The sequence below is a fragment of the Lutjanus erythropterus genome, chromosome 20, assembly GCF_056507025.1.
Source record: "Lutjanus erythropterus isolate fLutEry1 chromosome 20, fLutEry1.hap2, whole genome shotgun sequence".
In the NCBI taxonomy this organism is placed as follows: domain Eukaryota; kingdom Metazoa; phylum Chordata; class Actinopteri; order Lutjaniformes; family Lutjanidae; genus Lutjanus; species Lutjanus erythropterus.
In genome coordinates, this window is record NC_139336.1 from 28,719,072 (window position 1) to 28,739,596 (window position 20,525).

The 20,525-nt window shown below is 39.9% G+C and overlaps 1 protein-coding gene across 2 annotated transcripts in view; it reads right to left on the reverse strand.

Annotated features, from left to right (window-relative positions):
- The window catches only part of ctif (CBP80/20-dependent translation initiation factor), a 69,777-nt gene that overhangs the window by 42,299 nt on the left and 6,953 nt on the right, over positions 1-20,525 (reverse strand). For both annotated transcript variants that reach the window (XM_084745643.1, XM_084745642.1), the window contains exons 2-7: positions 12,671-12,906; positions 12,271-12,342; positions 9,642-9,764; positions 7,600-7,673; positions 5,604-5,708; positions 5,414-5,492 (exon numbers count right to left, since the gene is read on the reverse strand). In XM_084745643.1, the coding sequence (XP_084601769.1) occupies positions 5,414-5,492; positions 5,604-5,708; positions 7,600-7,673; positions 9,642-9,764; positions 12,271-12,342; positions 12,671-12,847 (630 nt within the window). In that variant the 5' untranslated portion in view covers positions 12,848-12,906. The remainder of the gene's footprint in view (positions 1-5,413; positions 5,493-5,603; positions 5,709-7,599; positions 7,674-9,641; positions 9,765-12,270; positions 12,343-12,670; positions 12,907-20,525) is intronic.

Consider the following 20,525-nt stretch of genomic DNA (forward strand, 5'->3'; position numbering starts at 1 on the left):
ATGGCTTTTTTTCCCTTGTTTATTTTATTTTATTTGTGCTTTCTAACATCCCCTTTATAAACTGTTGTGCAAATAAACCCAATTATCATTAATATTCAGTAAAACAATAGATTGTGCCGTTTATGTCCACAGATCAGATACTTGCCCCTCCTGACCTCTGAATGCTTCTGTCATTACGACCTGACATTGGACGTGAATCAGGCAGGGTTAGTGTAATGTGCACGTTGACATTCCAGAGAGGCCGTTAGAAGGTGCAACTGAATCTCAGGGCAAGAGGAGGAAGCCCTTTCTCACCGAGCCGCTCACACACCCACACATGCACATACACAAACGAGATGTTTTCCACATCCCAGGGCTGTTTGTAAGTCTATTCTGGCTCCTGGAAAAGGGAAGTGAATGTTGGCTGGACGTGTGGAACGTAGACGGGGACTTTGGATGATGTAGCCCTGCCGTACAGTAGCCGGAGGTGATGACTGGGAAATAGAGACGTGTTATTGTTTTTGCTTGGTTACACGGCTTATGAATGTATAAATGTGAGATAATAATAAGCAAGTAAAGCTTTGATCTCGAGCCAGCGGTGGAAGTCCTCAGATCCTTTGCTTAAGTAAAAATACCAAAACAACAATGATGCGATACACATGTACAAGTAAAGGGTCTTTTACTTTAGTAAAATTACATAAGTATTAACTACAAAGTACAGTTAAGATTGTAAAATAAAAGTTGTGACTGCACTAAAATGTCACCTGTGACTGATAAATTCTCATGAAATTATTAGATTGTACATGTTGATGTGGCATGGATGTGTGAATTTTTTTGTTGTCAATAGTCAAGGTAGTTTTAATAGCTTTATACAGTTAGGTAGTAGTTCCCATCCTAGTGGTGGGTCTCTTTCAGATGATTGATGTTGTAGAAAAGAATAAAAACAAAATTCTAATACGCAAACTAATAACCTTTTCTGTAATCTTTTTAACTTCTGACTTTTTTTTTTATATATATTGAATAATTTGACCTCTGTAGATCTCAAAAATCTTACTCAAGTTCATTTTAGTTTGACAGTTTAAAGTTAGATGAAACCATTTGGGAAGTTGAGAGATTAAATTTAATTTGGTGGAACTGCTAACAACTCAAAGACATCGACATGGCTTTTTTGCAAGGGGTAACAAGTATGAAGCAGTAACTCAATTTTATGCAGAAGTGCAGCACTTTTAAGTGAGACATGACAGCCAGTCACGTGTTTAAATAAGAAAAAATAAAAATCCCCTGCCACTTAATAATCTTCTGGTTACTTACAGCAAGAGAATCAACATGGCCATGTAACAAAACTGAAAATGCTGGCAGAAAGCAGAGATCCTCACAGCCGTGCACACGCAGCCAGAACGCTGAGCATCAGTTCAAAGCAGAAAGCCATAGTACAGAAATTGTCTAAACACGCACACATCACAGATTCCATGACATATTCTGTATTGGTGTGAAGTGTGATTTGCATGTGATTCTTTGCCCTGATCTGAGTCATTTACCACAGAACATCCCCCGAGTCCAATACTAACATTTTCCTATAGAACACAGCTGCACAGTGCACTTATAACAAATAAGCAATAACAGTGTAGAAATGAACGTAGACTCAAAGATTAGTTACATCATTAATGTTTTCTATCCATTTGATATTGATAATGATTAGCTTTGAAACTTGAAAACAAAAAATAAGATCTGGAGATGGTCCATATTCTTGATTGCAAACCACTCTACTGTAGTTCAACTCAAGTTTACAATAATTGTGGTTTGGGTGTTTTATGTTACAGTGTGGTCTCTCTACTGGCCCTGGGAGTGGAAAGTAGAAACTTAAGTGCCCTCCCAGTCGTCTTGGAGGGTATTGTCAGTGGGGGGCCTCATTAGAGGGAGAAACAACTGGCATCAGTGGCCTGGCATCACGACTGCAAACTTAAAGATTCCAGGGCTCGATACTCTAGACAGAAAGACTGTGTGTGGACAACTGAAGTCAGAAACTGCTCAGGAATGTGAGGGAGGCAAAGACAGAAAATGTGGCAATCTCTCCCCAGCTCTGTGTCTCTGACCTTACTGTGTCCCAGTGCCAGCACATATCCGATCCCAAGCGCACCAGACGAACGCAGTTGACCCCATCTTTCTGCTGGCCCTGACTGAATGAACGGAAACGGCAAATCTTGGCTCAGGAACTATACAATGAGGAGGCCATCTTGGTTGCACAACTGGGCCTATCTTGGCTGAAACACGATGAGAGGCGAAACGCAGCTCGGCTCAGAAGCCAAGAGGGGAAGGAAAGAGGAAGACACTGAGGCTCAAACGCTATGAAAGATGGAAGACATTTTGGCTCAGAAAGCAGGGAAGGAAGAGAGGAGGGTGACATCGGTGACCTGGAGTGAACTCTGCCACCCCAATGAATCACAAATCACCTTGGAAAACACAATGCTTAATACCTTGTGGCCTGCAATGGTATACACAGCTGCAAAATTAATTCTACATATTTTTTCCCCTAGTTGACCTCAGATACATCATATTTAGCCATACCTCCCTGTAAAATAAATGTACAGAGAGGGCATACACCCTCAATAGAGAAGCACTCTGCAACATCAATACTTCAGTTATTGGGAAAGAGCAGAAACAACTGGGATGTATACTGAATACACACGGGCGAAACAAAAGCCAGACAACATGATTTTTGATCTTGTTCATCCCTTTGTAAAAGAATTCCTAAAATTGCACCCTACAGAGCCCCTGCAGCAACCAACAACCAACTAACATTTACAAAAAAAAGTCTTTCATATCAAATGCAGTAACTGTGCTAAACTCATAACAACATTCACACTGGAACCATGTCAGTTAAAGCTGTCTGTGCTGCACATGTATATTTGAATGTTGATGTGCACATGTATGATTAAAATGTGTTTTAACCAACCTGTGAAGCCAAAGGAAAAACTTTCCACATTTGTGGACAATAAAGGTTATTAGTTTTCAGCCAATCTCTTAAAGTCTGAGGTAGCCATTTCAAGTGGATATTTTCCGAAGTTAGTCTTTTTAGTACATAATTGCCCTTTATTTTACTGCTTGTACATAAAAGACTAACTTTGGGAAATACACTAGTGAACTAAAGAATACATTGTTCGCACAAAAAGACAACTGTGGGTTTTGTTCCTCCGTAATTTACATTTATGTGGAAGGGTTCTGTTGATTTAGGCAGTGGGCACTTAATCATCTAATAGCTTACTGCACTATAGCTAGGGATAATGGCTTGTAACAACCTTTCAAATCCTTATAACCTTGAACGAAAAAAGAAAAAAAGATTTTTAGATCTTTAGATATCCTCAGAATCAGATAAATGGAGAATAGCAAACCTAACTTGAATAATCTATTCACTGATGCATAAAAGACTAAAGATATCAAACACTGTGCATCACAAATATATAATATATTACAGAACTCCAAAGACAAAATTTAGGGTGCTGGCAGAAAGGAGAGATCCTCACAGCCATGCATACAAAGCCAGAGCACTCAGCATCCATTCACAGCAAAAATCCACCGTACAAACATTTTCTAAACACACACACACACACACACACACACACACACACACACACACACACACACACACACACACACACACCACAAATTCCATGACATATTGTGTATTAGTGTGAAGTGTGATTTGCATGTGAATCTTTGCCCTGATCTGAGTCATTTACCACAAAACATCTCCCAGATCAAACACTAATATTTTCCCATAACATGGGTGAACAGTTCACATACTACACAAAAACTGTAGAAATTAGTTAATGATTCAAAATGCAATAACGTTTTATCCACTTGATACTGATTAATGATTAGTTTTGAAACCTTTGACACGACATAAAAAATAAGTTCTGGAGGTGGTCCATGCCACGATTGCAAACAACTGCAGTTCAGTTCAACTAAAGTTTATAATGGCTTGTAACAACCTTTCAAATACATGGAGACATGAAGACGGAGGACAGTGAACCTAACTTGATTAATATATTCATTGACGCATAATACATACTAAATAACAAAAATTAAAAAATGATTCTGCTGTCCAAGTCAAACAGAAATGGGAGTGATTAGAATGATCTTTGGTAAAACAGACACAAGCCACCAACCAGCTCAAGACTAACAAACATAATACAACATTTTGTGACACCAAACTGAAATTTAGACAGCAGGGTTCTCAGGGACTGAATGACTGATGGAGGCAGTGTGGTAAAACAATGGCAGACCATTTTCATATATTTTGGAGCTGCTCTCTAATGCAATCATTTTGGCAAGACTGCCAGTTACACTTTTAAAATAGAAGTTGATTGCTCGTTTGTCGTATTATACCTGAGAGTCACGGCTCAGAATGAATATAAAATATAATATAAAATTCGTTTGAGTGCGAGCAAGAAAACTGTTACACAGAAGTGGCTGCAGGCAAACCTGCCATCAAATACAAACACTGGAATGCAAATTGACCTTTTCCCTAAGACTGCTGTATGAACAATATATAAAATATTGGAAAAAATCAACTACATACTCTATGGGATGTAACCTAGTGTAATAATGTGTTTCCCACAGCAACCCTTGTTCTTTTCTTTCTTTCTATTTACCTGAAAACATCGATAAAAAGAAAGTTCCAAAAAAGTTCCAAAAAGGGCTCAGTTCATAGCCAATATGGAGAGGAAAAAATAGTACAGCAACTAATAACTCTTTCAGTGTACATATGACATTTGAGAAATGTGTAAATATTCTTTAATTTGAGCTCAAAGGCTGATGTAACTGATTGAAAGCAGCCACTGACTCAGAAATAAACTTAATCACTTTGCTATTTCCTGCAGTGGCTCAGTCTGTAATGTTGTACATACATTTAACCACCAGAGGGGAGCATAACATTTTTATGCACTTTTAAGTGTTTGAGCTACAACTTCAGCATCTGACCAGCAGGTGTCACCAAACGTTCATTTATGATCAGCCAGCCTCATCTATAACATAAATATAACTACACAGACTGATCTTACATGCATAATGTTCTTTAACACAATAAAAGGCTGATTTTTCTTCTATTGCAGGAAAGTTGCTCCCTATGTTTTTGCTGTGATGTTTTATATTCTGGTGATTTTTCCATGGACCTAACTAGAGGACTCAATGCTCTGTTCACTGCACCTGTGATTCATCTGTTGCGCCAACAGAGGCCGCTCTCTAACAATTAATAGATTACTAGGTTGCTATTTTGGCTGAAGGCTGCAATTCATAATCCACTGGGTCGAATCAGTGTTTTGGTGATAATGACTAATTTACCAAAATACTCAACTGTGCTAGTGCAGTAAAAATACATATAGGCATCTGCACCAAAGCGTTCAGTTTCACAGAAAGAGAAAAATCAGTGACTTACAGAGCGCAGATGGGGAAGGAACCTCTCAATGTCATTCATGTCGATGCCGTCATCTTCTTCAAACTTGTTCTTATTCATCCTTAAAAAGAGGAAACAGAGGGGAGCTGATGAATTGTAACCATCATAGATCAATAAATGACAGGGGATGATTATTAATGACATAACTGACACAATATCAACAAGATCTTACCCCTCTCTGTCGATGTGTGGCAGATGCTTTGGCGTTCCTCTTAAGTGTTTCCTGTGGAAATGGCTAAAGTCCAGCTTCTCTGGCTGCACATCCCAACCTGCACCTCTGCAACCAAGAGACAAAACAAAAGGTTGGAGGTTAGAGACAGCCAGCATCCATGTATGCACAAGGCAAGAGCAGAAAGTTAAATAAGAGTACAAAAAAGGTGAAGCGTCTTAAAGCCCCTGAAAGCTTGACTGAAGTGGTATGTTTACAAGAAAAAAACTCAGATTTATGAGAAAAAAAACTTGAATATTCTCTGAAACTATAAGTCATAAATCGGTTAGGTGATGCTCATGAATTTATTGTTTTTTAATCGTAAAATTACCACTTTAATCCCAGAGAATATCAGAGTCTATTTCTCAGAATAATACCGTCCTCTCTCAGCTCTGTAATTTTTAACCTACAATGGCCCTAATACGTCATTGCAGAACACTGAGAAGGCAAACTAGGCCAAAAAACCCCCTGCACACTCTGACAATAGTCCTTGTTTTGTCTAAAATAGAAAATTTATTTTAGTTGCACACCACCTCAGTCATCTTTTTTGTGTTACACCAGAGTGCAGGTCATGGAGTGTCTGAGCCACACAAGATAATTATCTGTCATGTAATTTGTTCTTGTTGGTCTTTGGTCTGATATTTTCGTTTAAAGTTGGGTCATAACTAGATTATTTAAACCTGCCTTTCTACAGCTTGACATATTGGTTTCATACGGCCTGAAATAGACTTGCAGGAAGAGAAGTTATAATACAACAGACTGAGGTGATGAAGTGTTACATTTAATATTCAGAATAATAAATACTTTATTGATCTCTGGGGAGGAAATAGAGTTAGATTACAGTTGCTCCCATTCAAGAATAGAAATATATTTAAGCCTGGAGAATTATGAGAAAAAAAATAAACCATAGTATGTCAAAATATGTGCATTATACACCATTTAGACACACACATATGTATTGATTAGCCACAGACTGACAGAGCTGGCCATCAAACCACCAAACCTAAAATAAAATTCTTATTTTTGAGCCTTTAAGACAGAGCAAGCCTTTCAGTTTTAAGGGCTGTTCATTTCACCCACAGCTTTAACCTGAAGCGCAGAAAAGGCTCCTAATCAAAGTCATCAATATCCATTTTTATTCAATAATCAATCCATACCGCTTGTCCCCTCTGCCAGTGTGCAGGGTGAGCTGCTTACATCATCCCACTGTGCCAGCTCCTTCACTGTGTGCTCAGATGTGCCAACGTGGCCGGAACTTAGGTAGCTGAAGCTGCAGCTGCCATGCAGCTGTTACCATGGCAACCCGTCCTCCCTCCAGTGTAACTGATTTATGGCTCACTCATTTCCTTTTTTTCCCCTTTTTTTTTTGTTCCTCTGCGAAGTTTCAGGTTTAGCTCTTGTTTGAAAAATCGTTTTGTCACACACAAGCTGAAAACGATTTACACACAGGCCTCACTTGTATAACATTAACAAGATTTCAAGCATTGAGGCTTAAGGTTTCCAGAGGATGCAGTCGAGCCTCCAGTGGTTAGATGTAATATAAATGTGGCTATTGGCAGACAGCAAAATACACTTCATCACCAGCACACGCAGTGTAGCTTCCTGATTAACTTAAAGTCGGTGTGGGATGAAGAGAGAGAGAGCTGGCTGAGACAACTTGCTGAAGGTTAATTTCCCTAATTGTATTGCATGTTAATATCTGTCCTTTGGATACCCACAACAGATGCCAAGGTCCTGAAGATGAAAGCTGGGAAATAATGTTTTAGGCTGACTTAATTCAAAGATGAAGTTACAGACAGGGAGAGCTGCGAGCAAAGAAAGAGTGAGAGAGCAAGGGGCAAACGCTAAGACTCACACTGTGCGTCTAAATCAGTCATATGACCCTCCAGAAACTATGGTTGGAATTCAGACCCAGCAGACTGTACAACATATTAGATTTATGTAACGGCGAGGAACCTACCCGTGTGAGTCCATTGTGTTGGCTGCCCATATGTCTGTACCCAGGATGTCAAAGGAGCCATCTCTGTTCCCGTTCTACACAAAGAGAAAAACAATATGTCAGTAACATTCAGTATGACTACATAACACTTACTTACATTGTTTTTAACATTTATAAAAGGTACACCTTTGAAACTACTTCTCTTAAAAGGCAGATTCTAAAGAAGTTTAAAGTTCTTTTCTTTCTTTTTTACTTTAAAATAAGTCTGTAGTGATAAAAAAAAAAGAAATAAATGAGCAATTGTGAACTACAGTTTTTCTTCAGTTTAATAATTTTGCAGATTTAAGAGGCATTCCAGCAACTTAGTACTGCATTTTCAGAAACTCGTGAGGAACAAATTTTTACAAGGAACAGTCAAAATAGAAGCAGCATAGATATCCTTCCATCGACAGTCACTGACCACTGAGCCCTGTACGACCAGCACAAAGAACACAAAAATTAAATTGTTTTTTGAATCTACTATATTTTTTTAGGTTTATTGCTGAAGGAGGTAACAGAAACACAACTAGGATATGATCATCCATTGGACAAATTGTGTCCAATTCGGTGGACATTGGCCAACTAGATCCTACATTTCCCATAAGGCAATCTCAACAGTGTCAGTCATTAGACCTTCCCTGCCTGGTAAATATCCACATCTTATAGACGTCATGCACCCAGTTGGTAACACCGTTTTGTCGGCCCTATCCTGAGAAGGCCCTGACATCAATGTGACATCATCAAGGTTATTTTTTTCCACATGTTCAAGCTTCCTGAAAGCCACGGAAGATATTTTACTGTGAACTGTTTTCACAGGCCGAGCAGCGCCCCTTGTGACGAGTAAACTGATCTTCACGTACAAAATCGGTCGAGTGCCCCTTTTAACATTTAATGATGGTGACATGTTTAGGGTGCTTGTGGTTAAAAACTCCCAAGGGAACAACACAAGGAGCAGGGCAAGAGTGACAAACTCAGGCAAAGTTTCGGCCTCTTAATTCTACCAAGATGTTTTCCTTTCATTTCTTTCAGAGGTGATCATTGAAGGAACACCGGGGGAAAGTAGTCATAGTAAGAGACACACAATCACCGAATCAAAATTTGTGAACTGCTTCGGTGTCTTCAAGTTGTGTTAGGCAGGCATGGCACGGTGACATGAACTCAGAGATCACCAGAGTTCTGAAAAGAAGTAAAGTCATGGGTTCACTGTTGTTCTGTTAAAGGGATAGTTCACCCAAAAATGAAAATTCAGTCATTATCTACTCACCCAGGAAAAAACTGTTGCAGAATCTCCCAAACAATTTTAAGTGAATGGTGACCAGTTTTCAAATGGGAAAAAAAAACAACATAAAAATGCCTCCATACTGCTTGTCTGGCATAATCCTGTCTCTGAGAGCCCTGACATGCTGTTCACTTGTGTGGGCACACCTTTACACCGCATACACACAGTTCAGACAATGTGCATGTGCATGTGAACGCTAAAATGTGGTGTAAATGACTGTGAATGAATGTCTTTCAAGTCACCTTGGTATGTTGAGGCTTTAGGAGACTTGGATTACACCTGTCGAGCAGTATGGAGGCATTTTATAAAGGTGACTGTTCATAGTAGTTTGGGAGATTCTACAACACTATTTTCCTCTGAAACTCCACCAGTGTTTTGTGGACTAAAAAAAACTAAACTTGACCAACATTATATAACTTTTGGACTGCAATTTTTGAGTGGCTCTCAAAAGTCTATTTCAGAGACATTCAGGCCAGCCATTACCTTGCCATTTTTGGATGCTCTACAGAGACTTAAAAACTGCTGTATGACCTGCAAATTGCTCTGCACCTCGGCATGGTGGTTGTGCTTTGGACTGTTTTTAATGTTCCCTTAAGATATTTTGTCATTGTAAAACTGAAATGTATAAAGTATTAAAAAGAGACAAAAAAAAAAAAAAAACACACACACACACACACACACACACACACACACACACACACACACACACACACACACACACACACACACACAGATGTATCTGTACCTTGGCGTGGCCTTTAAACTGGTTGTTTCTGCCTCTGCTGCCGGAGCGTGAGCCAGACCCTGGTCTAGACCCAGAGCTGGGCCTGGAACCTGTACTGCCGTTACTGCTGTGCTCCCACTCGTCCTGCAGAGTTTCAGAGAGGGGGTGGAAGAAAAAGACTGAGTATTTCGTTTTATTCAAAATTCATTGTGTTTTTATATCAGTCATAGTTAATCACAGCAGGAAACAACACCTACTTCTTAGAACAGAACAGAAAACACAACAAAATAAGTCTCAAACAATATTTATCTTTGAATGGATGGTCCAAGTTAAAGACCACAGCAGCTGGACAGAAGTGTGTGTCCATGATGTTTATCTACAGCCATTAACTGAGTTAACAGTTAACAGACAACACCTGCCTCTGTGATGAAGTGTTTGGCATCTTGTCGTCTTCCTTGTGTAATTTTTAACCATCACTTCACTGGATTCAGAACATCTTGCCAAGGGGCTGCAGCTGAAATTTAGCCATGGAAATGCCGATTAATTTGTCCTCAGAAATAAATAAAAGAACTGAAAATGAACTGGTTGGTCTTCCTTTTACGCTTTTGTTTGCATATTAGGAGCGTAACACCAAGCCACCAAGCCAATAAATTTGGTGTCCAAAGTACAGTTTTGGTGGCCTACATGTAAACTTATGCAAAAGCAATACAGAAAAGGCAATTTAACACATCTAAACACAGCCTCCCTTCACTGTGGCACTTTCTCTGAAATATAATGTGGTTCTTCCCATGAAAAACCGGCTAGACTTCATGGCTTAAGATTTAAATCCTAGTTTCCATTCACTCCTACATCTTTGTTACCTTTTCTTTTTTCATTGTCCACCTTTTGTGTTTCCGGTTCTTCAGTAAGGATCGCATTAGCAGTTTCAGCAGGCTCAGTAAACCCATTTTAACAGCTCTGACATATTGGTAGCTAGCTGGCGACGAGAGAATGCGCAAAGAAATCATGTTTCTGGAACTGTATTGTTGTGATGGCGAAGACTCAGTATGGAAATAAAACATGGAGGCCACAAGGAATATTATGTGACCACAGAGTAAGTTCTTGTGGCCACAGGCCATCAGCACACACTTAATGTTGAACCCTATTGTTGGTGGTTCTTTCTAAGTTAATAAATAAATAAATAGTGGGAGGGAAGACAAACTACAAGAATCATCTCATTACACTGATGAATATTATGAATTCATTATAAATTTCAGAAGCATGAATATTAAACAAACTCCCTAATTTTTGCATGCCTTGAAAATTAATTCTCTGTATTATATTTCAATTCTAGTCTCTTTCTTTGCCTCCCTCATATTTGGGATCACTCTGCTCTCTGAACCTCTCACTCAAGCCGTTTCTCCCTCACCACTCACTTCCTGGTGAATCATACCAGTGAACCTCTGAGGGGCAATAACACTCTAATCACTGCAGACTGCGTAGTCAGAACAGAGCAGCACACACACTGATATTTCGCAGAATAACTAACATGATAATTCATTTAGGATTATTCAATTACTGGCCATATTCTCAGTATCCCATGTCAGTCATTAAGAACATACTTTGTCTGCAGCAACCACAAGCAAGCTGACGAGCTGAGAATCGCTTTAGGCTGGTGTTAAAGTCTCTTCTAATCATACACTTGAGCAGCTGACAGAGAGGGAAAGGCTAACTTGAACATACAGAGCTGAGAGCAGAGCAAGTCTACAGTATGTTTTAATCAGTGAGATGCAACCAGAGAGTCTAGATGAGCACAGAAGAAGGCAGTGCAACATGGAAGTGGCTGTAGTGGCGCGTAAACACACAACTTCTGAAATAGTAATTATGTACACTTAGCCCCTGTTTATAGGGCAAAATTAGACCAAGTCTCATAATTTCTGCAGACCAGCAACCGCCACCAACTTGTGAGACGCGCGTTAAAACCAACAAACAACCCAGGCTGAAGCTAGCAGGCAGACTGGAGCAGCTTTCATGGGTCAGGAGAATAAATCGGACAGAGAATGGACATATGACATTATATGCAAAGTGCAATAAGTAGTTAACAGCTTGATTGTACAAGTTGCTTATGATCTACATTCCCACACCATTACAACATGATATTGTTAAAATACAATAGCTGTTATTGCTCTAACCATGAAAGTCCTGTGTCAGGGAAAACACCTGCCTTGACATGCATCCATTTTAATAATTATTTGCATAAACATAAACATGGCTTGTACAGATCAATTCTCCCGAACAGATTTCACAATCAGTAGATATATTTGTTTGTGGTTTAGCTTTTAAAACCATGCTACAGTCAAATATCTGCTATCCTGTGGTTGGTTCATTGGCTTTCACGCCACAAACGAATCGCACTAATCGGCTGCGTCAACTGTATCTGATTCCAGATTATTTTCTGACATAGAAACTGATGGGTTCATCTCTAAATTCACATTCTGCCCTTGTAATAAATGGCAGGGTACACTTTACCCAACCTTTTGTTTTTGCTGCTACAGCCCTTGAGTAGAATTATACCTGTGTTATGCATATCTAGACTGATGATCATTCAGTTCATTAATTAAGGTAAACCCCAAAGCTGTGAATTAAGCAGGAGGCTGACACACACACTTACTGGCTTGAATGAGCCTCTACCCCGTGAAGACGTCCAGCTGCCATCTTTCTTGTTGTTACAGTCATCTGTCCACTGGAGGAGAGAAATGGGGAGAGAGGGTGTTCTCATTTCAATTGTAAATGAACACAAAAGTAAAAAGTAACACACAGTAAGTTTCTCTAGCGTTTTTCTTTTATAACTGATTTTAAATAGACTGTGCACAGCTGGTTATCCAGCTGCAGTGTTGGTGGATGTAACTCAAGATGAACATATACATCACAATAACAGGGGCAACTGCTTTGGAAGATACAAACCAGACACACCACCACCGGAGTCTGTACTAAACATAACCACCGCTGCTAACAGATATGTGACTAATGAGAGTATGTCATCCATCTACTGTGAGTAACAAGGCTCTGACCTGTGGCACCTTGCCACCATTGTCTAGGTCCACGTCTCCATCTGCCTTGTCTCCCAGAAGCCCCTGCACCTGGTACTCCAGCACATAGCTGTCGATGAAGCGCTCGAGCTCTTCGATCTCCTGTGAGCGCGTGCTCCCGGCCTCGGACGATGCGGACGCCACAGAAGAGTTCTCCATGGCAACCAGCGCTGTGATGGATGGAAGGGGGAGGAGGGGAAGGGAGGGAGGAAAGTGACCTGTGAAAGAAGGAAGAAAAAGATAGAGTGAGCTAAAAATTCATCATGACCAGGGACTTCCATGTTCAAGTGTATCTCCAAGACAAAAATGCCAGCCAGCTTCTCACATATGATCATTTTATGCTTTCATTTAAAGGGATAGTCACACTAGCCTCTCTGACACGGCAGTTACACAGAACCATTTGGGAAGCTGTCCTGAGAAACTGTTTGGAAAAGGGCATGCACTTTCAAAAAACACTTGGCAGGTGACTGGATGAACCATCTATCCATCACATCTAACACGGGCTAACTTCACCCAAGATTAAACATTTGCCAAAGCTGGTTGGCAGAAGAGTGAAAACATTTTTTCCGTCGATAAAAGCCTTCAGTGCTGTTCTTTGCTCTGAAGAAATACCCCTCCAGTTCTGATGTAACTGATGCTTTCACAGTATCTATGCTAACCTCTACAGGAGCCACCAATGTGTGTTCAAGACGAGTCACTTGTATGGACGCTTCTCACTGTTGTCAAACCTAAAACCACGCCTGTAGCTTACAGTGGTCTCTCCTGGGACACTGACTGGCTGCACCACTTTTGGTGCAGACAGATAACTTGAAGCATGGTAAGATGGATTCACATGTGATCTTGCGAATCCAGCTGCCTCGCAAGGTAATATTCACACTGCACATTCTTACATATCAAAGAGTTGACCCTGGGATAAATTAGCAATAAATAAATTGTAACACAGCCAAATGCAATATCCAAATTACAGATTTTTTTTATTAATATTGTTCTCCAAATGTAAGACAACAAGTTTATTTGGTACAGACCCCAACAAAGGTGAAATCATCATAATAATAATTATTTCAGGGAAAACTGCAATGTAAAAACAAATCATATGCAACATCAATCATACTGCAATCACAATAATAATCGCAATACTTTTTAAACCATATTGTGCAGCCCTATTCTGGGCTACATTAGAAACATGGTGGTACAACATGGCAGACTCTCTGGAGGAGGACTCGTAGCCTCTGTAAATATATATCAATTCATTCTAAGGAAACAAAAACACCACGATTCAAGTGATTATACACTAATGAAAACATACTTGAATAAATGAATATTATATGCTATTTTCTGCCATATTCTGCCAATAAACTATGTAAATCTTATACACTGGACGTTTGCTAGACAAAATGATGAATCTAAACTAAGTACCTACAATAACAACAGGCATTCTTCTCACCTTGGTCTCCCTCAACTTCCAAACACTCAAGGAAGGCACATGTCACCACTGTCAACAAACGTCCATATATGCACTGCTTGCTTCCAAAGTGCCCAACAGCGATACTGTCCTGTTGTGGAGCTGCAGCAGGCCCAGATTGTGTCTTCACTCAGATTACATTGAATCCACCTTCAGAAAAAACCTCTGACTCATCTCTGCTAATTTCTCTGTCCAAACTCCCTCTGGTGCCACCATTCATACACCTCTCCACGTCCATTACCCTCTTTGTTTTTCCACCTCTTCCCCCACTGTCTCTCTCTCCTGTCAGTGTGTGTGTGTGTGTGTGTGTGTGTGTGTGTGTGTGTGTGTGTGTGTGTGATCACCTGACCCCCGGCCAACAGGGAAGCAGCTTCCTGCCTGTCTGTCTATTGCTACTAAGCTCCTTTACATCACGGCTTGATCACCAGCCATGCAAAGAGGATTTATGGCCCTGGAGCACGCAGAATGGTATCTGCTGAGCCCTGGGGACTCGCTGGGGAGCCCGGTGCATTTGCAGCCAACAAGTCAGCCGCACAAAGTTTGAACCCTTTGTTTTGGTTTTGGGCCACGGGGCTACCTAATACCAGGGTAATGAGGAGCGCTATATCCTAAAGGCTCTTTTTAGTTTTTTACTTCAAGTCTGATCTCAGCAACTGCTGCAATATTTAGTATCTCATAAAACAACAACACAAGTAACAAGAAAATATTGAGATCACATGATTTCACACATTACATATTAACAATTTCAACAGAAAAAACATGAATTAATCTCTAAACCACGTTTTGATTTTTGATTACCAATAGCACTACAAGCCATGTTTACAACTATTGAGCCCAACAGGGAAATGCTCCACAGGGAAATCAGTCCTCAGGGTCAACTACAGGACAGCACCCCTGTTGAGCAACACACTGGAACCTGAACCAGTCTCACTCTCAAGGACACTTCAGAGTCTCTCTACTTATAACTACCCTGCACCTTTTCTTTGTATACATTAAAACCAATGCTTTAATCTCTGCATACTATGAAGCAGGGTCAACATGTCCTAATCTGACCTACTGTAGTGTCAGTAGTATAATCCATATGTGTCAATAGTGTAATCTACCTACACACAATGATGTATGGATGGATTAGACAAGATAAATCACTAGGCTTTGATTAGCCTGGTGATTTGCAGCTAGCAGGAACAAACAGAATGTGATGCGTAACCCTTATGTGCTTCTGTAATATGTATTTGCACATGAAAAAGCACAATCATAAAGTTCATGTGCAGGCAAACACACACAGACAAATGCAATTACAATTGCACTACTCTTCATATGAAAAGTTAAGATAGGTCTCCTATTTGCAAATGATTCATTACTTATTCCTAGTGTTGTTATTAAAGGGATAGTTCATATTTTTTGAAGTGGGGTTGCATGAGGTAATTATACATAGTCAGTTTATAACCTATAATTCATTAATCGCCTGTGAGAAGTTAACTAAAAAATCATTAATGTAAACTGTATGTTTTGTGTTCATTTCTCCAGTGCTCACAGGTTTTCTCATGATTTGGTTTGGTCTGCCTTGTTAGAGGCTGGCAGTAACTGAACCACAACTGACATTATTTTGAGCCCTTTTTGAATAAGGACAAGAGCAGCAAGCAAGAGACTTATCTAATTTTCCATTCCATTTAAATTGTTTGTGCTTCATGAATTAATGTTTCACATGACTTAATAATTATTAACATTTTCAACATGAAATACAATGCACCAAATTTGCAGCCCTATTACCTACAGTAGATAGCAAGCAGCACATCCACAGCTTGGAGAAGCAGCACAAGTATCAAAGCTGAGCAATGTATTGCTCTGGACATGGTCAGCAACAAAGCATATTTTAGCTGGCTAAAAAAAAATCAGTATCAATTAGTTTAAGTTTAATGTAGCATACACTTCAACTTGTATTGCGTTTTTAGGTGAATAAATATGTTTAAATATGTTTGAATATGTTTGCCCTGACCCTGTCCACACCGGTACATTGCGAAGCTTCTTGCACTGGTTCTCCTGTTGCTTCTCTGAACTGCGTGTGTGCCGACTATCATCTGCTCCAGGTAATACACTTACAATGGATAAATACCTCATTCAACCCCACTTCAAAAAATCCAAACTATCCCTTTAAGTTTCAGTGACTCTTACACACACATTTAAATTGCATCTGAGTGTTCATGAATACTTGAGAGCGCAAGACTACACTGAACTAGTACTGGCCTAGTTTTTGTGCCCTATTCCTCGTAGATCATGTGCTGCCCCCAAAATCAGACCATTTATGTCGCAACACCAACGCGTGCCCCGGTTCGGCTCAGAAGAGAGATCTCACACAGTCACTGAAGTCATGCCTCTTTTCAGTTATCTAGCCTGGTTATCGGACTGAATTGCCAGTTAATTTCATTTCACTTCACTCACTTATTTGACTCCCTGAACAAATCAGATATCTGAGCAGTGATTAGACGTCTAGAACCAGACTACAGTCCCTCAGTCATCCCAGCTTCAACCTGAACTAACAGTCTGCTGACAGAACTGTGTACACTTGGCAGACAAACAAATATCCACAAACATTAACATGTGGGAGCCTTATAAAGTCAAGCATCTATTTTCAGTTGAGTGTGCACTGTAATATTGTGCAGTGTCTCACTTTATTTAACCATACAGTATATGAGTCACCACTTCACGAAGTACTCCTGTGCATTGTAGTGCACTTAAATGCAATACCCTACCACTAAATCTCTCTTAACGAAGCTCATAGTATTGAATTGTTTACTGTCAGGGAGGTGTTGATTGTCGGAGCACTGAAAAGCATTGTTTGGCCTTGAATGTTCATCTCAATTCTGATTTGAATGCAGCAGAGGGCCATTAATTACAACACAGTTTAAATGAATGGAGAAGCATTCAATAACACTGTAGTAGTCTGGATGTTTGCAACACATTGATGCATACTGGTTGTGGTTGCAGCTCTGTCAGACGTCCTTCTCTCGTCCTTGACATGTAGTATAGAATTACTGCCTGAGGGGAAACTGCTGCCAACAGCTATTGACCCGTCCATTAATGCAACTCTCATCTCTGTCTTTTTGTCTTACGCTCTGATTTTTTTTTTTTGTTTTTTGATTTTAGCCTCTGTGTGATGCCAACAAATCATCGGGCCTGTTCACGCATTACAGTGACCCAAATCACATCATCATCAATACCCATCCAAAGTAAACACTGACTCTGTTTCTTCATCCTAGACCTGACTCAAAGTCCTTTCTATCTTGCTGCAGCATTTCGTAACACGTCACTCCAAACCTGCAGTGCTCTTTCAAACAAGTTGTGAGTTAGTTACTTTTTCTTTACTTTCAGCTTAGCTACAATAACATCAGTGCTCCTCTGGTAGAGGAGAAACAAGGCTTTCTTAACATACCGGTCTTTGATATCCCAGGGTGGGACAGATTTGCTCATGTGAGAGTCAACAACCCAAACTACCATCATCCCTTTAGGAGAGAAAAGGGGGGTTGGGGTTAGGACTAAAGCAAGGACTTCATCTGAGCCAGACAAAGAGAGGCCACTGTATTAAGCGTACATGAGAAAGGCAAACACAAATAAGGACAGCAGGCTGTGGGCCCCTCTGACTAAACACAGAAACTGACTGTGCAAGGTCAGGAGCACAAATAGCATCGTAAGGCATCTCACATCGACCAAACACAACTATCTTACCTATATACTCACTTTAAGACAAAGCAACAATATAGGCTCTCACATTACAAGATACTGATGCAAATGATGAGGGAAAGCATTCATAAAAACGGTTTGCATTTGAAGCTCTCCACCTTTGCCCTCTACACTCACACAAAAAGACAGAACGAGTCAGAGGAGCAAGCAACAATTACTTTCATCATCCCTTAATTGCTTGATTATTTTCTTGAATAAAAGAGAAGGATGCTGGTTGGAGCTGAAGAAGGAAAGTTTGAAAAAGAAAAAAATCTGGAGATGTGGAAGGAAGTGAGCCAACCAGACCTCTGCAGCCCACTAATTCCAGCCTGAGGCTAGCAGCTCAAGGCTACATTAGCTGCTACTAGCATAACAGACTGGACTCTCTGACTAACTGCATTGTGAGTGATGTAAAAAGCCAGGTTTTTGACGAGAGAGAAAAATGCATGGAAAAAGATTATATTATGGTTTCTGCTGCATTGATGTTGATACTCTAATCTTAAGCAAGTCTAACACTGTTATAGAAGTGTTATGCTAAATCTGAGATGTTTGCCCATTAAATGCCAGAAAATAGAAAAAAAATATATTATTAAAATTTTCCAAAGCCCAATGTGACCATTGCACATTGCTTGTTTTGTCCAACAGTCAGCCACAAACCTAAACATATTAAGTTTAATGTCACAAAAGACAAAGGAGCCCAGCAAATATTCACAAATGAGAATCAGGAACCAGTGTATTTGTGCTATTTGGGCTTAAAATATTACTTAAACAATAAAAGCAGTTACAGATTAATTTTAACTGTTCATTTAATTGGATAATTGAAGCCTAAAATGAGTAAGAACCAAAGCAGAGAACAAATTGTGGAGTTGAGTATAGACTAATAAACAGAAAGAGAGTCTGTCAGACAGACAATAGTCATGTCTCATGAAGCAGCTTGTTGCAGTGTTCATCTCACTGTGAACATTTGCATGTGGGTTGTCTGTGGGTTGCAGCATTGGCCTTTGTCTGTCTGTCCCACTCTCCTTCCCCTCCTCAAACTTCATCTTTCAGTCCCCCACATACATATCCTATCTCCTCCCCTGCTCCTTCCTGTCTCCACCCTTTTGCTGTCCCTCCTTCAACTCAACCAGCTGTTCCAACAAAGAACTGCAGGCTGCCACACTGTCCTGGCCACATGTTTAGCATCATTGTTATGCTATAGCTGAAGAACTGGTGTATCAGTATACAGCACTTGTGGACATCAAAGTTTACTTCAAATAATACAGTCGACTACAACAGTCCTGAAGAAAATTCTACCTACATTCATGTGTGGACATTTTGGACACTGTGGTCTGCAAGTTTGTTGAACTGTATTGCATTTTACTGAGTGGTGTTTCTAATATTTAGTCTACCCTTATTATACAAATGGGGATAACAAACTATAAGATACATTTAAAGGACCAGTGTGTAGGATTTAATGGCATCTGGTGAGCTTGCAGATTGTAAATACCTCATTTCATTATCCTATTCCAACAGTGTAGGAGAACCAAGAGTGGCTGTCAAATTCATTGAAAATGCAAAAGGCCGGACACAGAGCCAGTGTTTGGTTTGTCTGTTTTGGGCTACTGCAGAAAAATGGCAGTAAAACATGGCGGACTCTGTGGAAGATGACTTGCATCTTCAGTAGATATGCACCGGGGTTCAACATTAATGTTTTTTTTCACTTGCCTGGTTGGGCAAGTGGGTCAGAAACTTGCTTGCCAAAATTACCCAAAAGACACTAAAGTTAATTGTCATGTTTAATTTAGTGCTGTAGCATCTACAAAATGGCAGAAAATAGTGAAAATTGTCTAACCAAGTCCAAGGTGATGTATTTTAATGTCTTGTTTGTCAGTCCAAAACTTTCACTTTTAATGATATTCAGTCCATATACGAGAGGCTAAAAACAGCATTTCCTGTCATTTAAGCATTAAAAATTACTTTGATCATTAATCAATTATCAAAAATACTTAAATAGTTCAATTCTTTTTTACCACTTGTCCAGTCAGGCAAGTGAGTTGCGCGATGTACAAAAATTTTCAGGTGATTGGACACCAATGAAAACATACTTATTAAGATTGTGCTCAATTTCTGTCAGATGCTGCTAATAAATCCCAATAAATCTCACACACTGGACCTTTAAAAGCAGGATAATTAAACAGCACTTAAACTGCAGCAGCTAAAATATCGATAAATCTGAAACAACACCTCTATCAAACAGTTTCAACAATGACAGAACATTAAAATGTTCATGAGGGTAGAACTTATTGCAGGGTTTTTGCATTAGACTGCATTAGTTTTAAATATGTGTGCCTGATAAACAAGTGTATTAAAGAAGCTGAACTATTCCAGAGATGCAGGCAGTGATTTAGAGGTCTGGAAACCAGGCTAAGAATATACAGAGCAGTTTATTGAGTCGACTGAATGGTGCACTAAAACATATGACAGACAGTGACGCTACAGGCCAGCAGAGATAGATCAAGACTGTAACATGCAAAGCATCATGTACTACAGTCTCACCAAGCTGAAGACTGTGCCCAACGCCCAGCACCATCCAGGCAGATCCTGTAACTGGCCAGACAGACACAGCATGGCACTGGGCGGCACACTGTTTCTTTGTCTGAGAGGCTGAGACAAACG